Here is a 10036-nt window from a genome sequence, read left to right as displayed (position 1 = left end):
TCGTGCAGCATCTGGGTGTAGGGGCTGATAGAAGAATCCGTGGTCGTGGATCATGTCGCGGAGGTTTCAGTGACCGGGATCTCATACAGGGGTATCCGGGCGTCTTAAGGCTCCTATCGGAATCATCATACATTTTCTAACCTAAAGAGTTCGATGCAAAGACTGGTCTTAGGGGTCTACCCAGCATCCCCATGTTTTTAACCACCCCCCATCCCCCGTGGGAGGGAGGGAGGGAGGGAGGGAGGGAGAGACAGAGACACGAAGGGCAGTCAGACGGACAGGCAGGCAGGCAGGAACTGATCACGAGGCAGCTATGAACCTTGTTGATTGCGTTGGTCACTTTCTTCAAGTCTCTTTCCTTGGCCTCGATCTCATCAAAACTGCACTCGATGCTCAGTCCCTCCCCTTCGCTCCCCCGCGCTCTCACGCACATCTCGTCCAGGAGCGCGTCGGCCTTCATCTGCCTCTCCTGCTGCTCCTTCTGCTGCTCCTGTCGCATCTGCTTCTTCATCTTCGTCCTCTGCTTCCTTGTCATGTACTCGTCCGACACCATCACCGCTGTCCTCGCTCCTCCTCTGTCGACACATCCGTCATCCGTTGTCTACCGACTGCGAGCTACCTTGATCTCAGCGCCAGTCTCGTCGTCGCAGAGGAGGAGGCGAAGGTGAGGGACTGAGGTTGTACAACGAACCCACTGGTCGCGATCATGCAGCAGCTGAAGAGGAGAGCACATCCTATTGTCCGTGACATCACTTGCATCAGCACCTTCAGAAATAAATGTCTTCCTGGACGAGGGTATCAGCGAAAGCGTTTTGACGGTCGTTGACAGGCAATGCACTTCTTTCGTGCTGGTTTCCTTCCCTCCCTTATTCCTCATTCTTCTCCTTGCGTGAAATACTTCTCTGATATCCTCCTCCTCAATCACATCCCCGTAGTCACTTTCAAGATATCCAGGCTCTCACTGTCTACACTCTTCCTCTTCCGCTTCCGCATCCGCTTCCTCTTCCTCTTCCTCTTCCTCTTCCTCTTCCTCTCCCTGAGCGCTTCTCCTCTTCCTCTTCATCTTCCTCCCCATCAGCGCTTCTCCTTCTCCTCTCCCTCGTCTCCTTCAGCCCTCCCCACTTGTTTCTGCCCGCATGGCACCCTCATCCCTTTATGTGTGATCTACCCTCTACCCCCTGGTAACACATCTGGTACCCTACCCTCTTAGAACTACGATGGACGAGAGTCTGGCCCGGCCCGGCCGGCGGCCCGGCAACTAACTTAGTCACTGAGTAAGTTGCCGCAGTGCCTTGAGCGGAGGATCATCAGTATCACCGTGCCACGGTGGCACGGTCGCAAACGGTCTGAGGCAGGCCCCTTCAGTGTGACTAGCCTACTAGCCCGGCAATCCGGGTTCGGCGGCGGAATGGAACGGCATGCTTCGCGTTTGTACCGTACGGTCCGTATATTTTCATTCTTCACGCACATCGATCTTCCAAGGCTGCTCCCATGGACGGCCTGGTCTTCAAAGCCCTCATCTCAAGTTCCCAGGCATTGAGTCCGGCGACTTGAAAACGTGGGTCCAGCTCGAGGGCATCTCGAAACTTTTTAAGTAATCGGTCCTTCATCGAACCCAAGGGCTGTCGAGATTGAATTTCGCCAGAATGTCCATCACCTGCCGCAGGTTCGACTTCAGTCGTTGCTAAAGCAAACAATCCAATCTGCTTCTCTTCCCATTCAAAATCCCTTTTCACAGCAACACCAAGTCCAACACCCACACTCAGTTTATCCTCCTCTCTACGCCCATTCCCAAGTTCACCAACCTGTTTGTTAGCCACACGGCCCAGCACAACTTGGGGTTCGTCCTCACGGATAGGAATGACTCGGTGGGAGCGAAACTTTCGCTCCCTTCCTAGCACTCCCTCATTCCCAAGCGCGTTCGCCGCCTCGAGGCCCGACACGTACGCACGCTCCTGGCAGAGACCTTTCGCTCCTGCCACGGAGATGAGGAAGAGAGGAGGCTTAGAGGAGCCTCTGCAGAGGATGAGGGCATATCCTTCAATACAAGGATATGCCAGCAAGGGAAGAGCAATGCCAGAGCAAAGGACAGCAATGCAGAAAGCATAGTTGCAGGAAGAAAAGACAATGAAGAAGGGCAGAGAAACAATCAATAATACTCTACCGTGCTCTCTGTCTCCCATTCTTACCCAATCACCCGCACAGACCAAGTTAGAGAGGCTCGTCTGTCCAGAATGCATGTCAAACTTCGTCTACAACTCATCAGTTGCGACCGCCAACCCTGAAACAACTGCGACCAAGTCTCCTACGTTCTCCCACCCTCCTTTCACCTATACTCCTACTCCTCTCCTGCTTCCTTAACCCTGCTGACCGCGTACCTTGAGGGGTGGTCTCGACGTGTAGGAGCCAGGAGAGAACCACGTCACTGCACCCGGGTACTTCTGCACGTATGAGTCGACAACCTGGTGCTCATCGTCACACAGCAGCTAGCAACTTGTCCAAGTCACATTTGCTCTCCCAAACTCAGGGACGACAGCAGGAAGAAGCTCCTTCATCAGCAGGTCAATGATGTCCTGCAAGCAACATATGAGGACCTCCACCACCACCACCAACTCCTCCTCCTCCTCCTCCTCCTCCTCCTCCTCCTCCTCCAGATTCTCCTCCTCCTCCAGATTCTCCTCCAGACCCTGTTCCTCCCATTTGTTTCTCGTTCCCTGACCTCTTCCTCTCCATTCCGACCTGCTCTGAAAGGGGAAGCAGTCCTCCTGCGTTATAGAAATCGCAAGCCAGAACCGAACCCTGCGGCTCTTCTCCTCCCCACAATGCTCGTTGATCCGGTTGCAGCTGCATGGCACCAGGAGGCAAGTCAATCACCGTGGAAAGTATCTTATGACCATAGAACCTGATCTAGAAGGAAGAAAGTCCCTCCAGCACCACGCAGTCCTGTAAAGACAGTTAAACATCTACTGCGTCGACCCTCCTCTACACCTTCGAACTTGCTAAGAACGTTTGCGGGATTCTCCGTTACCACATAGCGGTCTAGCCAGATTCTCGTCGCAATGACATCAATGGACCCAAGCGAAGAAGCGCGAGATAGCTCAGGAGCAATCTTCGCCAGTGCAGGAGACCCTGCCATGAGGTACTGTACCTCCTTCAGAACTACTCGCCTAAATTCCCGCAATGTCGACTTACCTTCATTCCCTTAGCCCCCAGCGCGAGTACACAGGCGTCGAGGTTCTCGATCGTTTCTTCCTGTCCATCCTGCCAGCGATGATGAGCAATGAAATAAAGCATGGGCAGTTGTACCTTCCCCTTGAGGGTGATTCCTGTGACTTTTTTCGCTGCTTTGTCCACCAGAATCTTTTACATGCAATGTCATTGAGGCTCACAACGGAGAGGGATGGGGGGGGGGGGGGTGAGAGGGTTTCACGAATCGAGGAAGGTAGATATGAGAAGAGCAGTAACACACCTCCTTCACAAAGCTCTTGCTTCTGATTTCCAGGCCATGTTTCTCGATCAACATGTTTGCAAGTGGATTGATCAGGACTTCAGAAATACTTTGCTTCTTGATCCAACGGACGTCGAACGATGTCTGATGGGCAAGGGCATAGAAGTAAAGGAGCTCCATCGCAACAGCAGCGGACAACTCCTCTGGAGGCTTGAACAGTCCGACAAGCAGAGTGGGTCGGATGAAGTCGTCAACGAGCCTCTTACTCACGCCCATCCTGATGAAGAGCTCATGCGCAGTCATTCTGTCGTATGCTTCGAAAGTTTTCTCGCTCCTATCAAAGTCAAGAATGGAGTACAGAAGCCCGAGCATCGTTGTTCTGTCGCTCACAGGAATCCGCTTGAAGTTGGTGAAAGTTGCGAAAACTTGTCCCAGAGGCGAGGGAAGTTGAGGGAGCGAACTGGAACTGAACACAGGAGCGGTTGCCTCCAAGCCAAACGGACTGTAAAAAGAAGAACCAGTGAACTGAGTGAATGCCTGTTGATTCAATGTTAAGGCGTGAGGAAGGTCAGAATGAATCTTTCTCACTTCATCCTCAGCGATTCCAAGCTCACTCAGCAGGTTCTCGATGTTGGGATAGTCCTTCCAGAATCCTCTTGTTCCAGCTGACAAGATGGAGTCACAACAGGAAGGACATCGTACTTGGCTCACCCTCGAATGGCTTTCCTGTCGGGGTCAGCAACGGCTTTGACCCGGTTGGATCCTCCATACCATCTAGCAGTAGGACCTCACATCCCATCTCGCACAGGGCCTTGGCAGCGCCCCATCCCCCCCACCCTGCTCCAACTACCGCGACCTTTGGTTTTCGCTCTTCTGCATTCAAGTTCGATTCAATGATAGAGCAAGACTTCCTAAACTGATACTTTCTTGCATGGACATGGGCAATGGCCGAATTTGCTGCCGACATTTCGTTGAGCACGAGGAAAGGGAGGGGGAAAGCTTCTGTGAAGGCAGGTGCTGTACACGATAGCTCAGCGTCAGTGAAGAAGCATGCCCTGCGATGAAGACTAATTTTTACCTTGGAGTCGAAACTAAATCGACCTAATCCAACAGTAAGAAGGATGAAAAAACGAGGGAAACGAGGATCAGATGCATCGGGTGTTAGGAGCGCGAGAGAGAAAAAGAAAAGGGAGGCGAGAAGATGTCAGTTACATGCTAAGAAACCACCAACACACATGAGCTGAAATGACACGAGCATCAATGTCTCCTGTACACAGCAAACACTCTCCAAATGCTCTTGCAATGATTAACATCAACGTTCTGGACACGATCGCGACAGAGAAATACGCAGCAATGGCAGGAGTTCCAAACTCACCTCCCATTCCCAAGTATCCATGTGTATCATCTACAAGCAGGAAGAGAACAAGCCCAATCAAAGAACGCCATTGTCCGCCCCTCGCCATCGCCTTGTTCCTCCTACCCACAAACTCTGCCATGGCTTTAGACCCACTGATTACCACCTTACCCACCATAGTTTTGAACTTACCTTCAATCACCCCCGGATTCATACGAAAAATCACCCCTTCTCAAACTCAACGAAAGTACCCTACCCCCCTGTATTTCGTGTCCGGGCCTTCCAGGTTCGGACCGGAGCCGGGGCTATCAGTCCACCTTTAGTTCATTGTTGTTTTACACACCACTAAGGGTTTTTTTTATTTTTTTTCGTAAATTTTCGTAATTCGTAGCCTTGATGACAGTCGCATCTCTAGAACGGAGGAAGGGGGGTGGGGGTGGTGGCGGAAAGGAGAATATTCGTGCAACAGAGCAAATGCTTTTTATTATTTCAAATTTAGACCAAACTATTCAAGTTCACCACAAAGTTTGAACATTCTGGGCGACCTGTTGGTGCACAGGAAGTTGGGTAATCCTGCTCAGAAGAAGGGGTGGTGCGAAAAAAAGATGGTAGGGGCTTTTGGAGGATTTCAGGAAGGGGTGGGGGAATGCAGGGGTGTGCTGGAAGGAGGGTCGGAAGGATTGTTGGGAAGGAAGGGGTGTATCATATATGTTGACAGGGGGTAGGGGGTGGATGGATAGATCGAATAGATGGGGTTTCAATGGGCAAGTTCCGATGAGGTGGGGGTGGGGCTGGCAGTACCGGTGAGTGAGGACCCGGTCTGGCGAAGATAGCTATCTAGGTAGGGGTAGGAATTAGGACAAGGAGGGGTACTGGGGTACCAATTCACGGTAAAGGGTTATCATACAGGGATGGTAAAATATTAAAGGTGGTGGGGTAGTGAAGAACATGGATTTATTAGTAGAATGGTAGGGTGGGGTTGTTTGTTCAGGGAGCCATGGTGGATGGCAGTCAAGGGATCTGACGATGCCGAAGGGCATGCGGCAAGCACGTACGAGCGCACTAAGGAGATCTTGTATGCTCAGGCAGTGAATGTTGTAGAGACGAAGATGGAGAAGTCCAGGGATCATTGGTGCATGATACTAGAATAGAAGAAAGGGATCAGGGTTGCAGGATGGGTAGACAGGAAATTTTCCGATGCGAGTGGGGATATGAGATCGGGCCATCATCGAGCATCTTTCCATTTGTATATGTTGCTGATAACGTAGGAGAGTCTAGCGGAACCCATGATAAGGACAGAACTCCGCAGTTGGATGTGAGATGTTTGGATCCATGAAGTGTCGTCAGAGTACTGTTGCAGCAATTGAGACAATGAAGACCGACAAGCGAGATCAAATCATACCTCACGCACAAATAACACTCAGTGATTACAAGGATACATGATAGAAACTTGATCCCAGCCTTGCAGCTTGATGATCTCATGGAACTTTAGACTGCAGTTTGTGATGGAGGTTTTGAACAGGTTGGGGCGCTTCGAACATGAAAGCAATAATAGTGGGTGGAGCGCCGTATGGAATAGTGCTGGCATGTCGGATCAAGGAGATCGACAATACATCTACCGTGCTTGTTATTGAAAGAGGGTCTTCGATATGCCTGAGCATGGTCCCAGCTAGCAGCAGGCACCAAGGTGACACAGAGCAGACTTTTGTTGACGAAAGCTACCTACAAGATCTAGGAATCGAGATAAGGAGATTTTCTGAAATCCACTCTATTGAAGCAGAGACGAAGCACGTCCATCTGCACGACATTGCAGCAAATTACTCATACACAGAGAACTATGATGCGTTGATTCTCTCTTCCAACATTGAAGCAACCGATGGGAATATTGCTTGGCATGAGATCCCTAGAGTGTTCAAGTGTAGAACGCATGACGACTTGTCAAGCCTTGTCGCTCAGATGCAGGAACAATCTCCATCAAAGGTTATCGTCATGGGGGAAAGTTTGCTGTCTTTGCAGATGGCAGAAGGATTGTGCGAAGCACACGCAGTCAAAGACCAGGTCGAGATTCTACACAGCGGCTCAAAGGTCTACGGAAAACTGGACACTGGCAAGTGTTTGTCATCGTCATATTTAAGGATGGTAGTGATGTTTTCTGTTTGGTTTGCAGATATGGCAGAGATGCTCCATAATCGCATTCGGCAGAGAGGAGTTGGAATCACTCTGAAGGAAACGTTGTGCGAGATCAGGGAAAACATGGAACAAGTCGAAATTGTATCCGAGACAGGCGTGATCCATCGTGCTGACTTCGTGATCTTGTGTATCGAATATCATCCGGAGACAGATCTTGCGAGGAAAGCCGGAATACGCATCGGCCAGTCTGGTGCAGTTATGGTTAACGACAGGATGGAATCGACGCAGCGAGGCGTGTGGGCTATGGGAAGATCAGCAGAGACTTCAGTCGATATCTGCATTACACCACATGAGCTGGCATATTTGCGGCAGGTTTGTTGTAAACAACCATCCTGGTGTCATTCTTGACTGACACCCGAAATAGGCTCACATCATCGCAGACGACCTTTTCCATCACGAGAACACAATCACAACTTCTTGCATGACCGAGAGCTTTCAGATTCTGGGAGAAGCTGTAGCTGTCACTGGCTTTGATGAGGAAGAAGCAAGGCAGAAGGGCATCGCCTATCAAAAGATTTACGTGACAGATTCCGCTTGTAAATTTCGTAACATCACTTCGTACTCCCTCAAAGTGCTATTCAAAGAGGGAGACGGAACAGTTATTGGTGCTCAGTGCATCGGGATAGGAGATGTTGCTGGCCTTCTTGACACTTTCACCCTTGCCATTCAGGGCCACCAAACAGTTTTCGACCTTGAGAGCTCCGAGCTGTGCAAGGCCGGAGAACATCCTATTAACAGGGTTGGAGCCATCGGCTCGGACTCGCTCCGGATGGACTGTCCTCTCATCTCCTGGGAAAAGGTTCTGAACTTGGACTGTGCTGACAAGACGAGGTCAAAGGTGACGGCAGACTGTATCTTGATCGATGTCAGGGAACAGGAGGGTTACAACCAGTTCCACGTTCCGGGTTCGATCAATGTTCCCCTGAGCTCCCTGGACGCGTCTTTGGACCATATCAAGCAGAAATCTCTGGTCTACGTCTACTGCGAGGATTCGGAGCTTTCTTGTGAAGCGACCTGGACGCTGAGGAGCAGAAACTTCAACAGCTTCAGTGTGAGCGGCGGGTTGTTCAGCTACCACCTGCTCAAAGACTCTCTCCCCCATAAAGACCTCATATTCTTCGGCTGCGAGTGCAACTGCAAGGGGAACTCGATGAAAGATGAAAGAGGGGGAGATTATGCTGGAGAAGTCACTTTGAAATCAGAATGCAGGTTGTAATTTATGTGGATACATCGAGAATGAAAGAGAAAGAATAAAGCTGACGAGTAGTCTTCTGAGTGTATCACCCAAGGTCACTCCGAAGGAGAGGAGCAAGAGGAGCTTTGTGTAGGAAGGCTGTGAACTGTCTAGGACCCTTGGTTGCCTCACTGCACCAGTGACTGAAGCACTGGGGGAGGTCTACCATCGTTGCGCCAACCCCTCCCTCGCTCCCGCTTCGTCTAGCGGTGATGGACCCATCTCTCCTGCCCTGCTGATCGCCCGTGTGCTGAGACCTGAGGCTCAGGTGCCTTCCGTTCTGCGTCGACGACAACCGCATGCTGAGAAGCGTCTTGAGGTTTCTTGTCGCCTGGGCGTCCAGCAGCTGTAAAGACAGGGAGAATCTAGGGGACCTATCCGCAGCCTGACCCCCACCAATGCACCTTGCGCTGAGAGATCCGTCGTTGCCAGTGTTTGGGCTCCTCTTTGCTGCTTCTTCCAAAGGGGAGCCTTTGATTCTCTTGCAGCTCTGCGCGTGCCTTGCCGACGATGGGGTTGAAGCCTCGGGGTCCGGCCTCGTCTTTCTCGACTCAATCCACTGTATCAGCGGAGAGCTGTTTCCTCGCCGCTTCACAAACTTCGTCTTCCCCTTGAAAGACCACACCCGTCACCTCCCATGAACCCTTGAGCGCACCTACTCATACCTTGTTCTTTGAGCTCGACTTGGTATCTGTCGTGTCTGACGGACGCCTATCGAAAAAACTTCAAAAGCGGAAAGCAGCAGAGAACCCCTCCAGCAGACCTGCTCTCAGAGTGTCTCTGATCCAAGTAGTCAAGTTCTGAGTTGATCCTGACCGCACAGTCAGCAGCAGGCAACGATCGTCGCTGGGTTGTTACCAGTTGTACACTTTGACGGGAACAGGAGTCGACGAGTCATCTTGCCCCTTGATGCAGAAGCTTGACCGGCCGAGCTTCAAGTCTGAGTCTATCCGTGCGAAACCTTCCGGACTCAAGGAGTTCTGAATGATGGAGTCTATCGCTAGCTTGGGAGGGTTCCGCCGCAACTTGAACGCATCTTCCTTGTTGGACGTCTGCCTCTTCGGATCCCTCTTCTCCAGTCCCACCTTCTTGTCGGAGAAGATCTCAATGTTGCCGGTGGAGCTCAGCCTGACCTTAGGGTAGATCATGGAGGCGGTCGAGGGCCTGCGTAGCTGTCATCCTCCTCGTCTGCCCCCGCACCGGAGCCTCTTACCTCTCGTGCCGTCGCAGCACGGTGAGGTCCTCCTGGACCTCGTCCCCAGCGGAGCACGGCGAGGATGCGCACGGTGATGTCGAACGGTTCGATGCTGTGCTGGTGTAGTGCTCTGCCGCGATGCGCTCGGCAGCCTTGAAATCACCGTCACCATTCGCACAGCATGCGCATCTTGTGGTACCTCCCGTATTGCGTCGAGGGCGTCCCGGCCTCTGGCTGAAAGCTTGTCCACACTAGATATCCCGGAGAATTTCTGTGTCATGTCTGCTCGAATTGACGATGTAGACTGATCAACAACTTAGTTCAAGAGTCAGACTGATGAAAAATAACCATCAGTGGACGGGCAGGACTGACATACTACTCAAAATCCTTCTCATCATGAATTGCATCCTCTCTCTCTCTCTCATCCTCGTTCTAGTCTGGCTTCTTCGGAATCCACTCCACCTGACTGAGATTTCACAGATTTCTGAGTCTTTCAGCATTAATGTACGGTCCTTCACATATTTGGTGGGCATATCGTCTTCAACCATTTAACTTGTCACTCAAACCTGCCTGCATCAACATTTCTCCGCCCCCTCCGGTTCTCTGTGTTTTCTC

At 51.4% G+C, this 10036-nt stretch overlaps 4 protein-coding genes across 4 annotated transcripts in view; 1 reads left to right on the top strand and 3 right to left on the bottom strand.

Moving 5' to 3' along the window:
- GUITHDRAFT_145031 (hypothetical protein) overlaps positions 1-553 on the bottom strand; it is a gene marked incomplete at both ends in the record, with an annotated part of 2816 nt that extends 2263 nt beyond the window's left edge. Inside the window, one exon of the mRNA XM_005824252.1 lies at positions 320-553. Within this exon, the coding sequence (XP_005824309.1) occupies positions 320-553 (234 nt within the window). The remainder of the gene's footprint in view (positions 1-319) is intronic.
- Positions 554-1606: 1053 nt separating this feature from the next.
- Positions 1607-4878, bottom strand: GUITHDRAFT_89689 (hypothetical protein; the record flags this gene model as incomplete). The annotated part of the gene is made up of 16 exons (XM_005824251.1): positions 4824-4878; positions 4527-4549; positions 4372-4465; positions 4160-4321; positions 4037-4113; positions 3470-3985; positions 3307-3360; positions 3193-3261; positions 2989-3142; positions 2903-2943; positions 2740-2844; positions 2508-2573; positions 2379-2462; positions 2165-2225; positions 1806-1975; positions 1607-1657 (listed from the first exon to the last, which is right to left on the bottom strand). The coding sequence occupies exons 1-16, from the start codon at positions 4828-4830 to the stop codon at positions 1607-1609; spliced, it is 1734 nt and encodes a 577-aa protein (XP_005824308.1). The 5' UTR covers positions 4831-4878.
- Positions 4879-6341: 1463 nt separating this feature from the next.
- On the top strand, positions 6342-8208 carry GUITHDRAFT_78170 (hypothetical protein; the record flags this gene model as incomplete). The annotated part of the gene is made up of 3 exons (XM_005824250.1): positions 6342-6915; positions 6970-7304; positions 7357-8208. The coding sequence occupies 3 exons, from the start codon at positions 6342-6344 to the stop codon at positions 8206-8208; spliced, it is 1761 nt and encodes a 586-aa protein (XP_005824307.1).
- Positions 8209-8272: 64 nt separating this feature from the next.
- GUITHDRAFT_116437 (hypothetical protein) lies at positions 8273-9701 on the bottom strand (the record flags this gene model as incomplete). The annotated part of the gene is made up of 6 exons (XM_005824249.1): positions 8273-8836; positions 8892-8937; positions 8990-9037; positions 9085-9390; positions 9440-9573; positions 9621-9701. The coding sequence occupies 6 exons, from the start codon at positions 9699-9701 to the stop codon at positions 8273-8275; spliced, it is 1179 nt and encodes a 392-aa protein (XP_005824306.1).
- Between the last annotated feature and the right edge of the window lie 335 nt (positions 9702-10036).

The sequence above is a fragment of the Guillardia theta genome, assembly GCF_000315625.1.
Source record: "Guillardia theta CCMP2712 unplaced genomic scaffold GUITHscaffold_96, whole genome shotgun sequence".
NCBI lineage: Eukaryota > Cryptophyceae > Pyrenomonadales > Geminigeraceae > Guillardia > Guillardia theta.
This window is presented reverse-complemented; position numbering and strand designations above follow the sequence as displayed.